This window comes from Crocodylus porosus, unplaced genomic scaffold (assembly GCF_001723895.1).
Source record: "Crocodylus porosus isolate Cpor-Errol unplaced genomic scaffold, CroPor_comp1, whole genome shotgun sequence".
NCBI lineage: Eukaryota > Metazoa > Chordata > Crocodylia > Crocodylidae > Crocodylus > Crocodylus porosus.
The window spans coordinates 80,957,952-80,983,310 of record NW_017728886.1 but is presented as its reverse complement, the minus strand read 5'-3'; the positions used below and the strand labels follow the sequence as shown (position 1 = coordinate 80,983,310).

The following is a 25,359-nucleotide window of genomic DNA, read 5'->3' as shown; positions in this document are numbered from 1 at the left end:
GAGAGCTAGGAAAGAACTCACTGCTGTTTTTTCTATTGTGTTTAGAGAAACTGGGCTTTGTGCGTTCTTTATAAACTTACAGGATCACCCTACGGAAATACTTGGCTTGGGTTTATCATTTCTCCTCCTAATGGAAGCCATTCTATCAAGTCCCAAGTGATGGGCAAAGGACTAACAGGGATTTGTCTGGGAGACCTAGATGCTGTAGTCAGGCTAGTCAGTGGTGCTCAACCTTGCCCTGCAGGCCAGGCGAGTGGCATTGTGTCAGTCTGTAGGCTGGATCTCAAGTGCAAAGTCAGCTTGCAGGCCTGATTTAGCGTGGGGTTAGTGTAGGGCAGGGGTCAGCAATAGCTTTGGGGCAGTGCCAAAAACTTTCAGTGCCTACCTGTAAGATGTTGCCATGCCAGGCAAATAAAATGGTGGTGACTGGGAGGCAGGGGAGGTACTTAGCTGGCCACACTACATGTTAGTTTGGTTAATAATTATGAATGTTGTTTTTTACAGTCAATATCAAACTTTAAAAAATACCAAAACTAACCAGGTGGTGGCGATAAATACAATTTTGCCTACTACAAACACAAAGAGAAACACAGACACAGTTTCCTGAACTTAAGCTGCTAATCAACATGGATGGCCTGCACTCACAGCCATAAAACTACAAGAATAAGAACTATTAATATCCATAGCTTTGAATGGTGACTGAGCTTTTAGTGTCTACGCTCCAAAACTCTGGAACTCTCTTTCTTACGATATCAGACATGCTGCCTCCCTTACAATTTTTAGAGCTAAATTAGAAGTATTTCTTTTTAAATAGATTTTTAATGGATTTTTAAAATGTATTTCTGTATTACATGTCTTACTTTTTACCACTGAACTGTTTTAGCTGAAACATATTGTTTTTATTGCTGTCTGAAATATGTTTTCCTTTGCTTTTCTTTTTCCTTTCTTTTTCCTTTGCTAAGCATGTCACTTTGATGTGAATTGCACTCTATAAATAAAAGTGATGAATGATGAAAAATACTGAAATGAAAACTTTATATAGTACCTAAATAAACAAGTACAAATATTCTTAAGTAAATAAAAAATCCTTGCTTTTCTTTTATAGATTCATAGATTCTAGGGTTGGAAGGGACCTTGGTGGTCCATCAAATCTGACCCCCTGCCCCTGGTAGGCAAGGAAAGGGTCACCAAACCTGGGGTCATGTGAACCCAGCCAGGTGCCTGTCCAGTCTCCTCTTGAAGACCCCCAAGGATGGGGCAAGCACCACCTCCCTTGCAAGACCATGAAGAACTTTTTTCTAATGTCCAGTCTAAACCTACTCTCCAATAGCTTATGGCCATTGTTCCTTGTTGTTCCAGGGGGTGCCCTGGTAAACAGATCATCACCTACTTTGTGTTGCTCTCACCTTATGAATTTGTACACCACTACAAGGTCCCCTCTCAGCCTTCTCTTGGAGATGCTGAAGAGGTTAAGGTCCCTTAGCCTTTCCCCTTAGGGCCTTCCCTGCAGGCCTCCAAACAGACAAGTGGCTCTTCTTTGGACCCTCTCCAGGTTGTCTGCATCCCGCTTGAAGTGCGGCGTCCAGAACTGGACACAGTACTCCAGCTGTGGCCTGACCAATACTGCATAGAGAGGAAGAATCACCTCCCTGGATCTGTTTGTGAAGCACCTATGGATGCATGACAAGGTGTGATTGGCTCTGCTGACTACTTCATCACACTGATGACTTGTATTCATCCTGGAGTCAGCAGTGACTCCAAGATCTCTTTCTGCCTTAGTGGTGCTGAGAAGGTTGCCCCCCCAGCCTATAGGTATGATGGCAGTTTTCTCCCTAAATGCAGCACCTCACACTTGTCCTTATTGAATTGGATCCTGTTGTTCTCTACCCACTTCTTCAACCTGTCTAGGTCTGCCTGGATCTGGTTCCTCCTCTCCAGGGTGTTAACTTCTCTCCATATTTTTGTGTCATCTGCATCCCCCATGACTACCATATCTCTAGACTGCGCAGCCTCTGATTGCTGCCTGGAAAATTGCCAGTCTAGCTCGTCCTCCTGGCACGGAGGCCTGTAGTGGACCTCCACCATCAAGTCCCTTTCCCCCTGACCACCTTGGATCCTATCCCACAGAGTCTCTGTTTGTCCATCCTCTGATCCCAGTTTGATTAGGGAAGATGTATATTGGTTTTTGACATGGAGAACAACATCCCCTCCTTTTTTTCCGTCCTCTATCTCTCCTATACAACCTATAGCCCTCTATTCCTACCACCCAGTCATAAGTAGAGTTCCACCAGATTTCAGTTAGTCCCACTAGGTCAAAGTTATTGCCTGCAAGCAAGAGTTCTAGATCCTCCTGCTTGTTTCCCATGCTCCTGGCATTTGTATATATATACTTAATTCCCCTGGTGGCTGCCCCTGTAACCCCCTTATACTGCTGTATAGTAGTAGATTCTTTGATACTTACCTAGGCTGATCTTGTGGGTATCTCATGGTTCAGTGTTCTGTGGAGCCCTCCATTCTCATCCTCCCCTTCCCCCAACAAACCTAGTTTAAAACCTGACAGAGGGCCTACTTGGTCCTCTTAGGCTAGGGACAAAAATTAAACCAGTAGAAGTGATTAGAAACTGGTTTAAATCTGTAACGCAACAGAAGTTCAGTGCACCTAAACTGCTTTCAAAATGGCTGAAACCAGCTGATGACAAACCTGCATGGTTGTAGCATCAGATTTAACCAATTTAGGTTAAATTGGTTTATTGAACTTCTGTCCCAGATCCCCTCCAGATTCAAGTTAACTCACCATCCCCCTCAACATCCCAGAATGCTTTGCACCTCTCCTGCAAACTCCCCCTTGCAGGGTTGGTAGGCTAGACTTTGCCCAAGCTGTCTGCTCCAGCTGAACAGGGAGCCATGCTTTAGCACGGCCTGATCCACTGCAGACATGTGGCTGCATTCCCAGAATCAAAAGTGAATGTCTGTTCAGTTGCTTATTGGTTCAATCTATGCAGTTTAGCCTAACCTGCAAAGATTATATTGATTCAGCCTTGGGCTTTTTGACTATCTGTACTTAGCTTTAGTGACTACTTTGGCTCTGCTTCTGACTGCTGAGTTTGGAAATGTTAGGTTGGCAGTTGCAAACACAAATCAGAATTGTCAGTGGTCAGACAGCTTCTCACAGGAGTGGGTATGCTTTCCATTTGTCTGATTACTGACAATTCTGATTTGTGTTTGCATGTGATGGCAACCTACTGCTAGCCTAACATCTCTGTAACTTAGTATTCAGATCATTTAAGTGTGATGTCATGTCTGTCAGAAACATCAGTTTTGTTAGCCATTTGTCATCAGTAAGGTCTACATATTGTTGGGTACTTTTTCCTCCAAGAAGGAACTTCATGGGTTCAAGACAAGCAAGAAATTGCTTAAGCACATTACATAAACTCAACCAACCTAATACGTTACCGTGCAGCACTAAATCTTCATATGTAGAATCCATATAATTCAAAAGTTTGTGCAATCTTTTGTGTGTCAAATAGGAACAGGCAATTTAAAAATTGACAATTTTCACAACAGTTGTCATGACTTTGTTTAAATCAGAAGATGTGAACTTAGCACACAGGCTCTCCTGATGAATAATACAACGGAAATTCATAAGTGAATGTCTAATTTCAGTTTCCAGAAGTTTTACAGATTCAGCTGTTTTGCCTGCTATAGCAGGCATGCAGTAACAGAAGACACTTGGTGCGGGTCAATTTGCTGTTGTGTGAAAAAGTCTCTAACAACATTGAGTTATATCAGTGGCCTGTGTTGTGCTATGCATAGCACTCATAAAACCAGTTCCTCCTGAATTTTCTCAGAGATAAAGTAGCAAACAATTACAGCAAGATGGGTAATATTATTTATAGCCGTGCTTTTGTCCAGTGCAAGGTTTATTACATCACATGTTTGGAGGTCTTGAGTCATTTGTTTCCTAATATCAATTGCCATTTCATCTATTCACTTTTGAACAGTCTTGGCTTAAAATGGCATTTCTTCAATGCAAGCAAAATGATGTCTTTCTTATTCACAACATCATGAAACAGGTCCTTGGCACAGTTTAAGAAAGCTTCCTTTAATTATTCTCCATCTTCCGAGTTATAGTTAGAGCTGCAACATAACTTGCCCGTGTGGAAAGAGCATTTTTAGTTACAAACTGAGAAGAGCTGACAGTCTGGTTTTCAAATGAATCGAGAGCTTTTTTCTAGTGCACTCACGTTTTTCTGCTTGGATACCAGAAAATTTGGCTTTGTGTTTGGTTGTGAAATGGCTGTGGATGCTGGAAGTATGAGATACCAAGCTTTCACTGCACAGGCTATAAAGAACACGGTCCTCTTTCTGCACAAAACCATACAATTCTCTCTGTGCTGACTGAAACTTTTGACTATTTAATGTGGGTGTTTTTTTTCACTATGCATAGTTAAGTACATGTAGGTCTCCTAACTGTAAAATTTCCTGAAGTTCATGTGCAAATATCTCAAGATGATTTGATCCTATTGTATGCAACAGACGTTCAGACTTGTTTTATGTGTGAAAACCAGTTTGAGTAGTGCAGGGGTTCTCAAACTTTTTTTTGCTGGGGCCTCATTTGAAAATGTTTCAGGCTGTGGGGACACCACCTGCCCTCCCCCCACACATTTGTCAAGAAAACATAACACACGTTAAATGGAGTGCTATGACTTTTACATGATATTGTTCAGGATGGGGAAATGATGCAGTTCCTTGAATTTTCCCAAATATTAACTTTCTTCTCTCATAAAACTCCCCCACATTTTTTAATCATTGCACAACTGTTTTTGTCTTCTCTCAAAGATGGCATTTTCAGCAGTGCAGTGCTTCTTCTAGGACCTTGCCTGTTTGCTTTCTCTGAGGAAACAGCCCCGGTTAATGATGACAAAGCACCCACGTAACTGTTTGCAGTGTGTGGGTACTTTGTATTCCAATGTGAAAGATTTCAAAAAGGGAAATGACAGAATAACAAAATGTACCTTTAGGATTGTTTCCAACACAAAGGTTGACGTTCAGGATTAGATAGGGGTCAGACCTGGGATTCTGGAAGGACTGCTAAGACACCCTGATCTTTGGAAAAATAACTGGATGTGGGTCCCTCCTTGAACCTATCTGGCAATGCCCTTCTGTGATTCCTTGGTTTGCCCAAAAGCTGAAAAAACACCAAAGGCAAATAAAAAGAACCCAAATATATTACTTTTTAAAATCTTGTGATTTTTGTAAGCCAATGTCATATTTTTGGGCCTGGCACATGATTTTGGGGTTGGCACTACTGAAAGATACCCTCCCCCGGCTTTGCATGAAGTAGTTCTGCTAATTTGATCTCATTTATACCCACCCTTTTTTAACTAGAATGAGGTAGTATAGTTTTGAATACATCTGGTTACCAAAACTGCAGTGCAGATAGTCTACTTGGGGAAAAAATCTTTGTTATCACAACTTTCACAATAAAGTTAATTTGAAACAGGAACATCTGGTGAAATTGAAAATAAAAAAAAGTGATTTACTTGCAATGATGCATCCTTTAAAAAAATAATGCTTGATCTCCCACTTCCTTTGCTTCACTCCAAGTTACAAAGCAAATAAAAATACTGCTAGCGTTGTAGTGAGAAAAGGAAGCGTGTATGTACGTAATTACATGCCAGAGCTGAGTGGCAAATTTGGAAGTTTTCATGTAAAACTTTGAGTTTTCAGTGAAAGCTGAGTCATTTCAGCTCCGAAATGCTGCTGCTGTGCTTCATGTGAGTTGAAGTTTAGGTGTCATGTTCTCATCCTTAAATCTGGGATCCTCAATCAGGCTATGTCTCCTTTAATGCATGAGGTTTACCCCTCTTATTGAGGGGAGGTGGGGCATCACAGTTGGATGTGGTCTAACCAGAGATCCAACCACATCAAGGAGAATGGGAGCAAAAGACATTCACACTACAGCTCTCATAATGGCGTGTCAGCATCCAAATACTTTGGGTTTAGGATGAAATAGTGCAGAAGCACTTTTATGGTTAAGGTGCGTGTAACCGTTTTGCAAACAAAAGCAAAAATGACATTTTAGGGTTTTTACCACTGACTGATGCTGTTGATATAAGGCTGTTGTGAGACTTCAGGAACTGTTGCTTGGTAAAAAAATAAAACAAACAGACAACAGCAGCAACAACTTCTCCCTACCCTCCCAAGAAAATAAAAATGCTTTTCAGAAAAACAAAAGAGCACTTTCAACCCAGAGGAGCCAAATGGATTTTTTAAAATATTTACTAAGATTGTGATTGCTTGTAGCATCTTTAATCTGAGGATCTCCTAGAGCAGTGGTCTCCAAGGTGGGGTGTGCACACTCCAGGGGGTGTGCGAGATGATCCCAGGGGGTGCGCGAAGAAAATATTAGAACTTGTAGTTTTATTTATTTTCTATTTAAAAAAATAAGAAAGAAATTAAGCTTTACTAATATTTAATATACAGATTGATGCTGGCGCCCTCACTCAGTCCGTATGTTGGATGGTCACGTGTCATGTACGGTACGTGAAGTATCCTGAGGGAAGAAGCGTTTGTTTGCTTTTAGTGTATTGCGACGTATTGCAGTTTATATGTGCCCGGTTAAGTGGATTTATGAATTATATTATCTAGTTTTAACTAAACTAACCCTCACAAAATGGACAAGTGGCTTAAAAAGATTCCTGCAAAGAAACCGCGGATTGAAGATAATACTAATAATGCGAGGAGAAGCAAACAGCAAGAAAATGGCAGAGCTGACACTTCTACTCCTAGTATGAGCTCTTCGTCAGCCACATTACAAGGTAAAAACAATGGTGATCTAATCAGATCTGACAAGAATTCGGCCAAAAAAATGCAAAATTATCAAGAAGACTATTTGAAATATGGATTTACATCCATTACTGTTAACGATGAACCTCGCCCTAAGTGTATATTGTGCCTTGAGATATTATCTAATGATAGTATGAAGCCATTACGATTAGCAAGACACTTAAAAACTAAGCATCCAGAAGATGAAGACAAACCTCTACAGTTTTTTCAGCAATGTTTAAAGTCATGCGATACTCAATCCAGTTTAGAATGTTTAGAAGCCTCTTTTGAGGTTTCTTACTTAATAGCGAAAGACAAAAATGCACATGCCGTTGGGGAAACACTTGTTCTTCCTGCCACAGTAAAAATGGTTGAAATAATATAGGAAAACAATATGGTGACAAACTAAAATGCATTCCTTTGTCAGCAAATACTGTTGGAAGATGCATAGAAAACATTGCTGAAGATTCGAAGAAACAAGTATTAGAACAAATTATGCAGTGTGGGAGTTTTGCTATACAGTTGGATGAAAGTACAGATGTTTCTAACATGTCTCAGCTTATGGTATTTGCTAGATTCTGTTTCAATAATGAAATACACGAAGAACTACTTTTTTGTGAGCCACTAAAGGAAAGATGTACTGGAAAAGATATATTCTCAACAGTAAATGACTTCTTTAATAAAAACAATGTTTTATGGAAAAACTGTGTAAGTGTAACCACTGAAATAAAAAAAGGATTCTGGGGTAAGTTTACAGAGATAGCACCACACGTGAAATTAATTCACTGCATCATTCATAGGCAAGCAAATTGCAGCAAAGAAGTTGGAATCAGAAGTGCACAAAGTGTTACAGGAAGTTAGCAATGTGGTTAATTTGATAAAAGCCAGACCTTTAAATAGTAGAAACTTTACAATACTTTGTAATGAGGTGGGGAGTGACCATGAAAATCTTTTGCACCACACAGAGGTTCGCTGGTTATCTTGTGGCAACGTGCTTAAAAGAGTTGTCAAACTTAAAATATGAGTTATGCATTTTTCTTTTACAAAAAGACAGGTGTTCCTAATTTGCTGACCGTTTCTGTGATGACACATGGCTGTCAGTAGTATGCTACCTAGCAGATATTTTTGAAAAAATAAGCAGACTTAATCTGTCCATTCAAGGTAAAGGCGACGTTTTAACAATGAGTGGAAAGCAAATGCTTTTCAAAAGAAACTCATGCTATGGAGAGAGCATTTTGAAAATGGATGTTTGGAAATGTTTCCATCAGTATGTGATTTTGTTGATGAAACGATGTAAGTGTGTCACCTATAAAAACTCTTATATCTGCACACTTAAAAAACTTGGAAACAGAATTTTCTAACCTGTTTAAAAATCTTCCAAATGAAGAGTTTCAGTGGGTTTCGAACCCATTTGTTAAGCATAAAAATGTAGCACTTTCTGATTAGTTTGCAAGAACAACTGATTGACATCAGGGAAGATAGAAATTTACTAGCTGAATTTCAACAAAACCCTTTGCATAATTGTTGGATGGGATTGAAAAATGAGTATCATGATTTAGTAAGTGCAGCCAACGATGCACTTCTTCCATTAGGATCGATGTATCTTTGTGAGGTATCTTTTTCAGCTGACAGCCATTAAAACCAAGTATTGAAATAAACTGAACTTAGAACCAGACGTTCGAATCTCTGTATCACAGTGTTAAACCAAGATTTTCAGAAATAATGAAGCATATTCAATCACATTGCTCTCACTAAAAAATATTATTACTATTAATAGTATATTTTTTAGTGAGAGCAAAAAGGTTTTTTGTACCATTAATAAATAAAATTAAATTAAAAATATTGTTTATTTCATCTTTACCTCATCCTTTTTTAATTTCTATTTTTGTGTATGTTTTATAATGTGCATACTATATTAGTATAGTAATACATGTATAAAATTTATAAATAAATAAATATACATTATTGGGGGTGCGCAATCAAAAATTTTTTACTGATGGGGTGCGTGATCAAAAAAGTTTGGAGACCACTGTCCTAGTGCTCTATGCAAAGTCAGAACCTCTGTTAGTGTCTTTTGCAGAAATATTTGAGGCATGAGGTATCTATTCAAGCCCCTTGCCTGCTAATGCTTACTCATATGTTTGACTTTCCTACTGTGAAGTATGCATGTGTTTGTATGCCCATAGGAATCAATGGCAGAAAATCAGAAAGAACAGCCAGGAGTCCTGATTTCAAACAGTTTAGCTTAGTCACTGGGCCAGCGTCCTGCCTGGGTATTGGAATACTAATGGTCTAGGGTTGACAGTTTCCTAAACAATGCAAATAAACACCGTCTTTTAGTTTTCATTGCTGAGCCCACAGACATTTATTTCTTCCTCTTTCTCCTTTTCTCACATCTGGTCAGATTTTTTATTATTGTTTCTCTCAAAACAAGGGAACAGCTAGAGCTACTGAAAGGAAAATGAGATTGTATGAAACAGCATGGCATGTAGTTTTCTTTTAAATGAGACACATTAATGCATATTAGCCTTATTTAATATGCATTGAGGGTATGCATCTACACATGCATACCCTTAATTTACATTAAAAATGTGTTACCAGATTTGCCCATCACTTTGGTGTGTGCTCATTTATTAGGCATACGTTTTTAGGGTCTTTGTAATTCTATCAATGTGCTGTTTGTGTTACTTGTGTTTCTATTCAGAGCTATATCTCTCCCTTCGGCAAGTCCTCACCCCCAATGGAGCTATCTTGCAGGACACAGTTTCAGTGGGGCTGGGTTCCTCCAGCCACTAAATCAGTCTCTCTCTCTTTCTCTCTCTCTCTCTCACACACACACACACTCACACACACACACACGTGACACCCCTGACTCTCACACACACACACACATACGTACGTGACACACACACACACACACACACACACGTACGTGACACCCCTGACCCAGCTGGGGTGATCAGCATGGACAGGCTGACACCTTCATATGCCGGGAATCAGTCAAGGTAACAATAAAATACAGTCTCACACAAGCACACCAGTGAACAGAATCCCTTGGAATCAGGCTGGGTGTTCAGCTGACACCCCCATGGGCCAGCATTCAGTTCATTAGGGCACATCTGAGCCAAATTGGGTTAATCAGCCTGTACAAGCTGATCCTCTTATGTGTCTCAAACTCAGCACGTCTCAATCTTTTGCCCTATCTCTCCTAGTAGTGGTAGTCTACTGATGAGCAGACCCCACAGTATTTCTGGGCTTCACAGGGATCTTTGGCTTAGGTAAAAGAAGCATTGCTGCAAAGCGAGTGGAGAAGGGGAAGTAGAGAAGGAAAAATATACCCAGTTACCACCAGTTTGACTATAAAAGTTATTTATTGCTAAGGATATGAAATGTATAATGGCAGACATGCAGAGGAAAACAAACAAAAACAATTACAGTATTACCCTGGTTTCATTGAGTATTTGGGGAAACCTAGCTAAAGCTTAACTAATACAATTCAGGTTCAGAAAGCTATGCCTAGAGAGAAATAGAAGAGAGAGAGAGAGAGCGAGGGCGTGCTGGGATTTCACCATTCCAAGGCACTCAGGTGACTTGTTGACAAGCAAAGTTCTCAACATGATCCTTGAAGGGAGACCATCTGTTTCTCCCAGCTTCTTGAAAACAACAGTGGATTGTGTCAGAGAGATTTCTCCCTCTTGAAAGCACACTGTTTTATAACTACTTTTACAACTTTCTTATACCCCTAGTTTAGCCTCTTCAAAGCATTCTTTTAATTGTGTAAATCAAGAGGGTCCCAAGCCATAATTGACAGGGAAAATCCTGTTATATAAACAGTTTACATTTAAATGAATTACCTTTTTCAGTGACAAGGGGTTATCTGGTTTGGAACATCTCAGAAAAACTGATTAACAACCAGGAAAAACATTAAGTTTTAAGGAGTAACCAGACACCTAGGAGCCAGCTTGAAATTATTGTGAGTATACTGGAAGGGATCTTCTAAGATGGCCTAGCTATGCTTGCACTGTGAAGTCAGCATCAGTGTTTTGTATTTTACCTGTTATGAATAAGCCTCAGATTAGCATGACTCTCAGATTTTACTGTAGTCTTTTAACAGACTTAAGGGTATTACTTGAAGTGTTCATAAACTTTGTGGGGAGGGCTTCTACCAGTTGTGACAGGAAAAGTATGACAGCATTTGTGGTCAGGGCTCCAATGGGCTGGACACTGTGATGAACCCTTAACCATTGTTCAAATGTTGCCCATACCCCCTCTGACTCAGGTTTTTTGCCTCAGCATTCCCTCAGCAACTGAGTTTTAGTCAATCAAGTTTAAATAGGCCTTCCACAGTGGGACCTGGGAATGTATGGCCCAAGATACCTAGTAAACTTTTCTTCTGCTTAGTTCTAGTTAGATGAGGTATGTGTGTGTGTGTGGTGGTGGAATAGAAAAAGTCTGTTGTAAGTCCAGCAAACTGGGTGCCAGGCCTCCCTCAGAAAGACAGAGTTGACAGGTAACAAATGGCAAGATTAGGCTAATCATGCCTAAATTTGATATCAGCAGATGCAGGTATTAAATTTAGGTGCGATTAGTTAAAGCGTAGTAATGCATGTATAGACACAACCTGGCACTAGTTTTAGTGCTGCGTCTGCCCAGCCACTAGGGGGCCACCCTGAGCCCAGCCTCAGGGCTCCTGGCTGGCTAGCTCTCCTCCACAAGGGCTGGGCTGCTCCCTAGCTGCAAGGTAAAAAAGCCAGCAGAATTTTGTTCCCTGGGGCACACAAAACAGGAGCCTGGACAAGACTGCTGATCTGTGTGGGAGCCTAGCAGGCCCTGTGTGCTCCCCTGAACAGGTCACAAGCTGTCTCTGCATGGTCTATGCTTTTCCAGAGCTGCTGCTTGCTGTACCCCTTGCCCAGCCCTGAGATCCAACCAGAGATGCTGCCTGGCTGTCTTCGCAAGCAGGGCCAGCACTTTTCCCCTCCTCCTACTCACCCCAAGCTGTCTCCTGTGCTTGCAGGTCCTGTGGTGAAGTGCCTCTGCTGTGCAGGTCCCAGTCCCTGGCCATGTACCTGCTCTGGGTGGTACTGATAGCCATCAAGGGCCAGCCACACAGGTCCAGCCACATAGGGGCCCAGAGAGCCAGTGCAGGATGAGAATGTCATCCTCCTCCCCATCAAGCCCCAGCCCTGCCCACTTGTCCACACCCTTGCCAACTGCTAGGACCCCCAACTGGGATGAAGTGCATGAGTTCATGGCAGTCTTGGGCTGATGTGCAGAAACAGTGTGTGTGGGGTGGACACTTGATTGGGCCCAGGCCTACCAGCCAACTTATCATGGTTCTTGGGCACCTGTGCATGGCTCACAACCCCACACCCAGCGGGGTTGTGGGCTCCGCGGCACCGCCACTGACTGCTGAAGTGGTTTGGATGTGCTGGCTGCACCAGTGGCACAGCAGGAACTGGATCCTCCTGCTCCAGTGGCTGATGGCAAAGGAGTGGGAAGTGCAGGAGCAGGTGCAGGAGGCATGGGAGCAGAAATAGGAGGTGTGGGATCAGGCCTGGCAGGTGAAGGGTGTTGCATGAGCAGAGGCACAGGACTGGACACAGTGGGACCACATATTGGCCCTGGGGCAGGAGTGCTTGGAGCAGCTCTAGCAGCAGGGGGATGCCAACCACCAGCCATGGAGACCCTCCTGGGCCTGGTAGCCACATACATGTCTCTCACTGTCTGACCCCCTCCCAGGGCTGTGCAGGACCCCTGGATACCACCCACTGCCCACAGTAGACTCCCACCTGGCCCTGGGAGGAGGTTCTTGGGCATGTCTTGCCCACCAGACCCCTGGCTTGGTCCCTGCCCTGGACCCGCTGCCACCCAGCTGGGTTCGGACCCACCACTCTTCCCTGTGCCATGCAGCCAAAGACCCGGCCCTGCATGGATAGACCCACAGAGGAATATCCAGGGTGTGGTTTGCTAGGCACCTGTCCCAGGGCTCTGCTTCCTAGGCCCCCCAATATGGCCCCCCACTCTGGGCTTGAAAACCCAAAATATTGTAAATAGTTTTCAATATGTATGTAGTTTACCTCTTGTAAGTAGTTTTTGTATTGTTGGAGGGTTGGGAGAGTGGTGAAGGGGGCAGTGTTCGTCAAGGAGGGAGGGATGGGGTGGGAAGTATGAAGGCAATAATGCTTTGTTTCACCAATGTACATATTTTGGGAGTGGTGCTAGGGGTCAGCAGGTATTTAGGGGCAAGTTGGGAGCAGGGAAGGTGGGCTGGAGCAGGGAGTGCAGGAGGAGGTTAGGCAGGGCCTCCTGCAGCCAGTGCCCTGGCCCCGCACTGGTAGGTGTGCAGCTGTCCTGGGGCCAGGGCGGGGGAAGGTGTGCCTGCTGGAGCCAGCAAAGCCAGCACCATGGCTAGCAGGAGCATAGGTCACTGGTTGTCGCTGGTAGGGGCAGGTGCAGGGGCTGGGGCTGAAGCAGCCCTGGTGTGGGGAGGCAGGGTGGGCAAAGAGAGAGCCCCTGCACTGGGCACATGGCTCCTGGCCAGGGAAGGGGCTGGCCAGGGATCAGAGTTTCCCAAATGGCTGCCAGGTGTTGAAAGCTGACTCTGGCTTCAATATGACCGCCAAATGCTGGCAGCCATGAGACTGGAGGCTGGAGCTCCCCTGGGTGGCCACAGGGACACATGGCAAGATTGGAGGGACTTGGGACTAACTTTAGTGCTAAGTCCCTGCATGTGTAGACATCTGCCAAAAATTGCTTAATGTGCATTAGCTTAATGTGCATTAAATATAGTTGCACTTATGTGCATGTGCAGATGCATCCCGTTACATATACTAACATACTATTTTTACTTCAACTGATACATTTTGCACACTTGAGTTTAGCAGATATCCAAATAAATTGTTACGTTTCAGAACCATATGTTTAAATGCACATTGTTTATTTAGTCTAGCCATGAATATTTGGTACGAACTCAGAAAGTGAGCTTATAACTGAACTGACAATGATGTACTGAACAAAACAAAACAATCTTATTTATTCTCACTTCTAGGTTTCCAAATGTGTCCTGTCATTTTTGTGTCAACCTGTTAGGCCTAAGTTCAGGAAGGGATAAATCATGTGTCTCAAGGTTCTATGTGCCTGATCTACAGCATAATGAAATCGATAGTAGGAAGATTATTTGGTTTTAGTGGGCTTGGACGGATTTTATGGGCTTAGAGGTGGACATCAATCCTCATTTTTGCATGCTGGCCAATGCTAAACAGATTGTTGGCACTAACCAAATAATAGAAAGGACATTATTTTTAATAGGCCTTTTATTAGGTAAATGTTAACAAATAAAACACTTGTATCAATCAGCAAGAGTTAATCCATAAATGCAAAAATCACTCCCATCTGATTATTACATAACACTTAAACCAAGTTTGACCCCTCATGTAAGAACAGGCTGTTGTTTCATACAACATATAGTACAGTACAACATGCTACTGTCTCCAAAACTGAAACAATGAAGTGTTCCAGTGCTCATGCTGTACTCCAAGAGAAAACCAATGGGCCGTATATCAAATATTTTTCACTACTATCTATCCGTTGGACAGTTTACTTTCCTTACAAGAGGTTTGTGTATACAGACATAGTTATATACATGCACCTGAATGTATAAAATAGCCATCAGAGAGGGTAAATCTCTGTAGTATAAAAATTGCAATAATAGGTGAGATGCAAACTGTTTTCCTAAGTCTTTTCATATATGAATGTCTATTATATGATCTATTCCTATTTTTTTCTTTCTATTCCTTGCACAAGTTGCTGTTTTTCTTTCCATTTTCCCCTCAGAATTCAGATCCCATCCATTATTTTATTGTGCCATTAAGATTTTGATACATTGTTTTAAAATAATGCTTAGGGAAAGAAATACTTGTAGATCAGTGGCAACCTCAAGTACTTTCACATGCTAAACCTGAGTGCCTGAATGATAACCTCTATCAAAGACATATTTACTTCTTAACAAAGTCCTTCACAGAACAAGCAAGGCATCCGGATCGCTGGTAATCTGGGTCTGGTTACTGCTTGGAATACTCTCTGGAGGGATATGTGAAGGGCCAGCTTGGTACCAGCTGCGGGGCCCACAGAAGCAAATGAATGAACAGCACTTTAGGCATAATGAGCAAAGATATTTCCTGAATTTTTCACCAGCAAAAGCGTAGATAACTGGATTGAGACAGCAGTGACTGAATGCTAAGGTTTCAGTTGCATGCATGGCATAGTCTAAAAATATTGAATGGTCACATTTTGCAAAGAAGTTGAAATAGTACTTTAAAGTGTCTAGAAAAATCAGTACATTGTATGGGGTCCAGAAGAGGAAAAACACAATCACCACCACTAAAATCAACCTGATAGCTCTAGTTTTTTTATGATTTTTGCAGGAAAGCAGTGTCCTGATGATCCTAAAGTAGCAGTAGCTCATGATACAGATTGGGATAAGAAACCCTATGACATTCATTTCTACATTGCAAAAAACTGGCCAAATAATTTGGAGATCTTCTGGGTAATTAGCAGTGCACTGTTTGTTTACCTTTTCGGTGAACACAAATTGTGGCACTGAGAATAATGCTGCTGCTATCCACACAAAAAGAGTAATAATACAGCCATGGCCAATTGTTCTGGATTTCAGAGAAAAAGTTACCTGAACTATAGCCAGATATCTATCTATACTTACAACTGTGATAAAAAACATGCCACCAAAGAAACCCACATAATAGAGTGAGGAAATGAGTTTGCAGAAAACAGTTCCAAGTTTCCATCCTTTCCTCACATAGAAAGCCCAAAATGGAAGAGAGATCACAAAGAAAAGGTCTGAGATGGCTAAGTTCAAGAGATAAATGTCAGCAGTGCTCTTTTTATTGCCAGCCTTTAGGAAGGCAAAAACCACAAGGAGATTCCCTACCAGGCCAAGGAGAAACACAATAGTGTAAAATACTGGCAAGAATACTTTTCCAAACTTTTGGATGTCCACTTTATCACAAACAAGAGAGTCTTCATCATAGAGAAATTCAGTTGTTGTATCCAGGATTGTATCAGTCATGATGAGTAATTTTCTTATGAAAACCTCCTACAAATGGGGAAAAATAGCCATCAGAGAGGGTAAATCTAGTAGTATAAAAATTGCAATAATAGGTGAGATGCAAACTGTTTTCCTAAGACAATATAGCAGGAATTGCATATAATTGTTGATGAGTGTGACATGTAGGAACTATTGTGAATCTGACATTCAGAGATATATAAGCAGTCCTGTTTATGGAAAATAAATTTAAAAAAATGGAGAGGAGGGGGAGAGTTGATGTATCCCTATGGCCTGCACAAAATGTGCATTATCTTAATAGGTTGGATCCTTCCTTTTTTTTTCCTTTTTCTTTTTTAAAGTCATTTGCAACTTCTGTAGCAAACAAGGAGCAATAATATATAATGGAATATAATATTCTGCTAAACAGAAGTCCAAAACTGCCTAACAATGAGTGCTCTATTGAAGCATATGATGAAGGGAAAATCATTGCTAGTCAAAGGGCTTGTATAGACGAACCTTTACACTTACTTGAGTTAAACTGAGATCTAAAAGTGGCTAGACATACAGGTATCCTGGGATACACATACTCAGTAGACATGGACTCTCGTACCTAGTCATTAACAGTTTGTTTATGCCATGCTGACTTGTTTTGTATTTGCATTGGAGCTTTTTTCTGTTCTGGCTAGAAATTTCTGCCTTCTGTTTCAAGTTTAGAATTCCTTTTCCCCTAAAAATGTTACTTGAAATGTGCCCATAAAATTTAAAACTGTCTTCTGTGGTTTTGACACAGGAAGGAGGGCTGGAGAAGAGCAAGCAAAGGTCTCTCTTAATGCTGATTACTGTAGCTGTAGATGAGGAGTGGAGGAAGCAGTATTAGCATTAAGCAGTACACACCCAAAGCCTGCTACTGCAGCTCTAAAGCAGGAGTCCTTCTCACATAAATAAGTCTGAATTTAGCTGTTACACCACAGGGCTTTGCAATACTGAAGTCTCTATGAATTGACTATAACAACCTGACAGGGAGGCAATTTTTCATAGAATCACAGAGAAGCAGGGCTGGAAGGGACCTCCATAGGTCATCTAGTCCAAAACCCTGTCTAAGGCAGGATTATCCCTATCCAAACCAACCTATGCAAATCCATTATGTAACCTCTTAGCAAAACTACATGGTTAACCTGACACAACAGAAGACATAACATCCTAACCTGTCCCCTAACATCCTAAAGCAGGGGACTACAACAGTCAATGTCCTGCTTCTGTAAAACTTGTTAATATGTCCTCAAGTGATCCCAGGAAGAGGCCCAAGTCCCCACTACAGAGGAAGGCAAGAAACCCCACAGTCCATACCAGTCTGACCATAGGGTAAAATTCCCTCCTGACCCCAAACTTGGGGATCAGTCTGACCCTGAATGGAGGGGAAATACTCTTTAGTCAAAATTGCCAGCCTTAGACGGCTTCAAACCACCCCCCCCACCACCTTGAGTAGCTAGGGGGCAGGGGAGGGGAAGTGGGTGGATCTTTATGAATAATAAATGGGCCTGATGAAACTGAATCAAGCCCAGTTTGAATTTCTAGTCTTTCTGGCTTTTGTTCTCATTTCAAAAGAAGGTTATTCATTCTAAATCAGTTGAGTTACTGCTGAGAAACTGATTTTTCTATGGTTTTCCTATGTTCATTCCAAGTGAAACAACAGTAAAAGCTAGAGCAGGGATCAACAACATTTTTGGACATAGTGCCCAAAATGCCACAACATCAATTTGTAAGATGTTGGAGTGCCGGGGCAGACAGCAGGAGATCCATGAGGGGCCCAATCCTTGTTGTGGCAGTGCAGCCCCAGGTCCTTCCCCAATATCTGCTCCAAGGCAAAATGTCTTTGCATGCCATGCTATGACACACATGCCAGGGGTTGCCTACCCTGAGCTAGAGTTCTAGTTCAGGTATTCTCATTCCAGAGCTAGTTTCACACTCTGCTGAGACAGTCTATGTAACATCCAGAGATTTTACCCCTAAGGATTTTCATCCATCTTTGCTCAAGGAGGGCACGTCCACACATGCAGGCACGTGTGTTTGCATCAGCTCAAATAGCAGCAGCACAAATTTGTGCCAGAGATTTGTTCCTCAGCACATGTGCCTGAACATGCACTTTGGTGTGGAGCAAATTGTACCACTTGAGGCAAACTGACCTTGCCCACCTCCTCCTGCATCTTCAGCCAGGGGATCTAGAGGCTGGGCCAGCACCCATGCTGGCCCCAGCAGTATTAAAAGCTGCTTTGGAGAGCAGGTCAGGGCTACTTGCCCTCACAAGTTTCTGAGGCCTGACTAGTTGGTATCTGGAGACACCAGCCCCTTGTGTTAACTGAACTGCTGAAGCAGCCCTAATCTAGAGTGGCCCCTGAACTCTCTACCCACTGCAGCAGTCTGTCAGTGGGGGATGCTGCCTGGCTGTGACCTGCTGCCACCTGCAACAGCATCTGCCCCCTAGGTCCTGCAGCCCCATGGCTGCATGCCTGCCAGACTCAGATGGGCATCACATGGCTATGTGGGCTGTGGAATGGGCACTGTAGCAGAGCCAGCTGCCAGTGGGCCATGGCTGCACAGTTCGTTCACCAAGATGTAGGGACAGCCAGCCCTTACTGGTCTGTTCCCTGCACCTCTGCCCAAGCCCCAGTAACCCCATGCCATTCTTGGGAAGTCCTCAACTGGGCTGGACCAATCCCTTCCCTTCTAGGCTGGCCTCCCCCTGTACAGGCTGCTTTAGGGGGGACAGGGGGGCTCTAAGCTCAGCTCTGGTAGCTGCTTCTACCCAGAGCACTTCCCCATCCCCCAACCCCATATCTCTTTCATACACACCTCAGCTGCCACCTTCATCCCTCAGCCCATCACACCCTCCAAGTGGTTCCTGGGACCAAGAGGCCCACCAGACCAGGGCCACATGTCCCAGCACTGGTGTGGATATGCAACAGGCATGCACAGTGACAGTTGCCCCTGCAGCCATGGCTCCCACCAGCAGGTCTTGACCCAGGGGCTACACATGGTGCATGAAGCTGGTCCAGTCCGCTGGTGCGCACCTTCACATAGGACTGGGCCAGCTCCTGCTGAGTCCTGGGGCTCCTGGCACTGCATGCAGGAGCCGTGTGCCATTGGGCCAGGCCAACTTCTGCCTGCATGTGGCCCTGCTCTATGGAAGCAGGAGCTGACCTGGCCCAATGGTGCACAGCTCCTGTGTGTAGTGCTGGGAGGCATGGGTCATGGCAGAAACTGACCAACCAGCACCCTGACAGCTTGTTGCTGCTGCTGGCGGGGAGGGGGAATGTGCTATATGGGGGCGGCAGGGTACCCACCCCTCCTACACAGTCCCCCTGCCCTGCAAAGTGCTTCCCACCCCCACATAATCCTCCCCACCCACACAGCCCCCTCATCCCCACGTCCCTACTTACTTGGTCCGGGCCACTGCTGCCAGCCATGCCCTGCTTCTGTTTGCTCCAGCATGCTGAGGCAGTGTGCTACAGCAGCAGCAGAGCACGCTATGACACTCTGAGAGATACTCTCAGAGATACCCTGGCCATGTGCTAGAGCACCTCTTTGGAGGACCCAGCCTCTGGTTGTTTTGGGGACACACTCCGGGAGTGTGTTCTGCACTGCTTTTTTCCAGGGTGTTTATTTTTTTATACCGGGATTTCCTGTTATCAGACTTAGAGTCTACGCTGCAAATATGCAGTGCAGAGAACTTTTTTTTTTATCCCAGCTTGCCTCCTGTGGTGTCTTAAACTGCTTTGAGATGCCGCAACAGGCACACGCTTGCTTGTCTGGACGCGGCTGGAGTGTTTAATTTATTTTCTCATCCAAACAAAGCATGTTTTAGAAGACCAGGGCAGGTTTGGATTTTCCTTCCCAGATGCTGTATGTCAGTAGGGACATATGTTTACCTTATGCTGAATAAGTCATACATTGCTGGTTCAGGCTCAGGCCAAGCTGTATTTTTTGTGGGGAAATGTATGTAACATATAGGTGTTTCTTTCATGTGAAAATGTACTTGCTTCTGCATACTTATGGCAACATCCCCCTCTCCCCTGCCTGTGATTCTTTCTTGGGCTGGTGTATGCCTCTTTTGCCTATTCAGTGGTATTCCATGGACTCCAGCCTGTTTGATACACTGGCAGAGATACCAATTCAAGGAACTAAACCAGGAGAGAAGGCAGCAGCATCTAGACGCTTGTTGCAATGGAGCTATAGCAGGCATTTCCAGAAAAGTGGAAGAGAGCTGATGCATCAGTACTGAAAAAGGACCAGCAATAACCACAGAGTGATGAACTAACTGCCCAACTAACCTGAATTCAGTCCTGGGCAAACTAAGGGAAAATTTGGTATGGGAGTTAAAGAATACTAAGAATACTAATATAATTCTTGTCAGTTTGCATGGCTATATGGGAAATAGGTCTAGTCACACAAATTTGATTTTCATTCTTTTGATGAGATTACAAGTTTTGATAAATATACTATCTATGTTCAATGACCCTTAAGCATTTGTAAGATTTTTTTACTTAAAGCACACACCTCCTGATTTAAAGAAAAACTTTTGTTTACAAAGATCAGTCATTCACACTTTGACCCTCTACTGGATCTCAAAAAGAGAGGAACCTTTTATCAATCTGATGTATTTCCAGCACAGTCTTGTGGGTTTGTCTCCGGGCCCAACATTGTTCATTGTTTTATCAGTAAATATGAAATCATGGACAATAGCATTTTCAGAGGATGCCAAAAATTTGTAAAAGGGTTAGTAGTGATTCAGATGGGATAGTCATTCAGAGGGAGTTGGGTTTTCTAATAATATGAGCTCATTTGATCAATCTGCATTTTAATTCAGTCCTATTTGAGGTCATATAACCAGAGACAAAAAAATGCAGATCATATTTACAGAATGAGATATTTTTTTCTTAGAAGCAATGACTGGAAAAGATTTGGGGTCTTTCTGGACAAGCAATTGAATGCAAGTGAAAGGGTGCTTACACTTTGGGAGTGGCAGGTAGGGTGCTTTAATTAGAGCAGCTCCGAAAGCCGTTCTAATTAAAGTGCCTGGAGTGTCTTGGCCATCAACGTCCCTGTGCTGAAAAGTGGCGGCGGGGGTGCTTAACTAAAGCTTATTGAATAACCTTTAGTTAAACCGCCTCCTCCATTTTTCAGTGTGTGGACTCTAATACATGCGACTCTGGAGTCTGCTGGAGCGTGGTAATTACTAAAGTCTGCTCTGACACACTGTATTACAATGCGTCGGAGCAGCCTCACTGCACATGTATAAGTACCTAAAGAGACTTAGAACAGTCTTGGCTTGTTAAAAGAAGTTGGAGAGGCAATGTGAGGGTGGTACTAGAGGGCTTTATAATTGACATTGCATTTAGGCCAAAAAGGTCAGACTATCTGACCATTACATGAACCCAATCTTTTGCAGTTTTCCTGTCAATAGCACAAAATAGACTGAGACACAGAATCCACTAGATAAATGTCCACTGTACTTGCAGGCAGTTAAGACTTTAAAAATGATATATATTTAAACCAAAAATTTTAGATGGAAGAGTATTTAAAAGGATTGTTAGGACTGGTGAATACCAGTAGGACCTAATATAATACACGTAATTAGAAAGTATTTCATTTTTTATGTAGGACTTTTCAGCGCTAATTACCTATTAAGCACCTAAGCATGATCCTCAGTTCAACTCTCTGTTAATCTGTTGATGCATCTACTGCCTTTTTGAAACGTTCCCCTTTCCCAGCAGCTCCAGATGTATGTGTGTCCACACCATTGTGGGTTAGATATTGCCTAAGACCCACCAAGAGTCAATAGGACTTACATTCTAAAAAGTGCCCAAGATAAGGTGAACAAGGTGGGATGGCGTAAGAATGGGCTAGTTATGGGATTTGTGTTTCCTCCAGCTTACTGCTGGCTCCCTCATTATCCATAATGTTTAGAAAAATAATTGCCAGATGTTTAATATGCTTACCTAATTCCCCGGATCCCTTTAAAATGTGTGTAGCCCACCTCCTCTTCCCACTCTGCCTGTCTCTCCACATTTTCTCTTACCTGGTCTTTGTCAGGGGTTCTTTTTAAAAGGCCTTCTTTACTAAGGATTCAGGTTTGCTTTCTATGATCTGTGACAGGAAAATTTAAAAAGAGAATTCAGTATTTCAGGGATCTGAAATCACTGTTCATTCCACGTCCTTCCACTCATTGATTTTCTTGTTTCTTCTAGTTCTTCTTTGCCCCTTGTTACTGATGTGATTACACATGGATTCAGTTTTTGATATTAGAGAACTGAGACATTTCTAATCAACCACTCTTGTCTTCCTGTCAAAGTAGCACACTTACAATCTACAGGACTTTCTCCAATGCTGTCAAGACTAGTTTTAGATAATGGGTTTGGGGGATTTTCCTCGTGTGCCATACTCCTGAGTTCTTTTATTCAATCATAACATTTCTTTTATCCTATTTTCCTAGTTATATCTGCCATGAACAATCAAAATAATTATGTCACCTCTTTGCTGTTTTAATTGCACACTTCTCATACTGATGGGTACTTAGCATATAGCTCTCTAGTTTTTGTTTTACTAGTTCATTGCTGCATCGCACTGCAGCCACATATGGTTTGCCTCAGCAGAATATATTTGGCAGCAGCCAGTTGTTTTTGTGGTTTTTTTTTTTTTTTTACTGAATTTTCTCTCATACATGTACTCAACCACTACATAAAGTGTGGGGATGGGCAGGGGTCTCTCACACCCTTGCCAGCTAAGCCATTCCTATGATGATAGGTTTTATAGATGCGAATATTCTATATTGTAAATCCATTAGCATTTCAATCTAGCTTTAAAAATTTCTGGTGGTGGTGATTTAATTATCTTCCACATTGATCTCACAATACATTTTCACTCCTCTGTCTTACAGTGACTAACCTCATGTTCCCTTTTCTGGTTTTACAGTTCTAACTCATTTTGCCATCATCCTTATACACTTTAAGTCTCATGCACATACCAGAGGTTGGAACATAATAAGTTCCTTAGACAGACAAGACCATTTTTAAGCAGCCCCCTTTTGTGGTGACACCTGTCAAATTCTGTGTAAAGCATAATTTTCTCTTACCTTAGGATTCGGTTGCACTGGAAATCAGCATCTTTCTCAAGCTGAGCACAATGGTTCTTAAAAAATATTCTTCTTTTCTTGCCCTCATATGGGATTATGTAAATCTTGTACCCAGACATTAAGGTTAAATTTAGCAGGAAATGAATAGTTTCCTGGGCTGAACTACATAGTGTTGTGCAATAATATATAGAGCATATATATATATATATCTTCTCTCTTAATCTGTCAAGAATATTAGGGTGGAATTCATGCAGTTATCTTGCATAGATAATGAAGGCAGCAATAATGCAACTAGTTGGTTAACAGAGACCATTTAGATGCTGAGAGTGACTAGACAAAGCAAAAGAAAACTAACTTAATAGTCATAATATAGACACTCCCTATCCCATTAGTTTTACTTTGGGTGTTTTTAGACTGTTTTCAAGTTTGCTTTCATTTCATATAATTTTTTGATACTCAAGGAGAAAATTGGAGATTTTGGCATGCAGGTGAAGTGAGAATGGGGGGTCTTTACCAGAAATTGGGACTTTTGTTATAGCCCTCCAATACAAGGCTATCTTGTTAATATTAGCCAAATGAGTTCATAGAGGAGGTAGCAGACCTATGGGACCAGGTAGCCCGGAGCCAACAGACCTGGTTACTGGGTCTTTAAATGTCCTCATCCACAGAAGTCCCTAGTGCCCCACTACATGTGAGAGTGTTGCAAGTAGTACCTATTTTCTGGTGGACATGCATTATTGGTTGGCTACTGTTTGGTGGAAATGCATCTATTGCCACAGGCCCCACTGATTGTCAAGGCTGAAAACTCTGATAAGAATCACCTGTAGAGACAAGTGATTGAAACAAGGCATTTACAGATAGAGATAAAGTCTTTTGTTAAATTAGGGTACCCTATCCCACATGATTTCAGTAAGTTTATGGAGCCATTTCTGAGTAGGGTTGATTGTGTGGCGCTGCACAGATTGAAAATTGGAAAATGACAGTACAGAAGGCATTCTTTGGGGACCCAGAGCCCAAGAGTTTGGCAGAGGAGAAATACAGAAGTATTTGCTGGTTGTTAGGAGCTGAGTTAGCTGATATAAGACTGGTACCAGGTTTGGGGCTGGAGGCGTTGGTACATAGGATAATTAACTGGTGAAATTTTAGAACATCATGAACAAAGATTATGTAACAGGGAAATGAAGAGCATAAAGAAGCCAATTTGTACCCACTGTCCTTGGAGTGCAGGAATTATAGTAACTATGTATAAGCTGTTGCTTTCTATGTATTTATTGGACTTCCAGGAAAAGGGTCAACAATGGGTGCATGCCAGTCCAATTAATGTTTACAAAGGTCTGTACTCAAGAAGCAAATGTTCCCCCTACCCCCTTTGTATCTTGCAGGGATTGATCTTGAAATTTATGCTGTCAGTGGTGGTAGCCACAAGATTTGAACAACCACAGAAGCACCGTTTTGTTAAATCTAATTATTGTGGTTTGAATTATTCAAGTCAGCAAATAGCTTAAATGTTGCTTATGGACATCTATGCACTGCATCATGAGGTATGGAGTGAATGGAATATCATTAAGAACAAAAGGTAATGACTATGAGAGAGAAGGATGTTATGAGTACTCTTTTTGAGGGGAGATGGGGGTCTGGATTATTGTTATCACTCTGGAATTCTTGAAGGCTTGAATTTGAGGTGAATAGCTGTATGAATTGATTCTATAAAGCTATGAAAACTGGGAACTGGGGGGAGGGGAGAATGGTGGGGAGAACTAATACTGTGCTTTTAAATCAGGTGGCTTTTACTATTGAAAGTATCTATTTAATTGCCAGCAATTTAAAATGAGTAAATGTCACTGTTAAAAATTTTATAAACAGGCTAGAAAATAAAAATGTACCCTTAGCACTTGCATGCATATTGTTTGGTAATCACTTAACTGGTCATTTAAACACTGGGATATTAGAATGAAAGTAAAAGCAATGATTGTGTTTAATCAAAAGCAAATTGCTGCTGAAGTGATTAGAATAAAGGGGTAAAGGCATAAATAATGAACATTTGTGGTCAGCTAAGACTGGAAAACCACACATGCACACAAATCTATATATAGCAAAAAATCAGTCACTGTCATAGTAAGAATTCCCAAATGGGAAGGAGAACTTAAGAAAATGTTCTATGCAAGTAGTGTGGGAACAGTAATCAATAACTCATGTACAGTCTTGTAGCTAACCAAGGAGGAGCTATAGTTAACCTTAATTGTGAAGACTACATAAAAGAAGCCAACAGACAACTCTCTGACACCACATACTATGAAAAACTAGAGGATGATCCTACTTTCCTTTTCACCTTGGAACT

The 25,359-nt window shown here is 42.1% G+C and overlaps 1 protein-coding gene across 1 annotated transcript; it reads right to left on the bottom strand.

Moving 5' to 3' along the window:
- Nucleotides 1-14,134: 14,134 nt before the first annotated feature.
- CX3CR1 (C-X3-C motif chemokine receptor 1) lies at nt 14,135-23,147 on the bottom strand. The gene is made up of 3 exons (XM_019537611.1): nt 23,022-23,147; nt 21,969-22,036; nt 14,135-15,940 (listed from the first exon to the last, which is right to left on the bottom strand). The coding sequence occupies exon 3, from the start codon at nt 15,911-15,913 to the stop codon at nt 14,846-14,848; it is 1,068 nt and encodes a 355-aa protein (XP_019393156.1). The 5' UTR covers nt 15,914-15,940; nt 21,969-22,036; nt 23,022-23,147; the 3' UTR covers nt 14,135-14,845.
- Nucleotides 23,148-25,359: the final 2,212 nt, after the last annotated feature.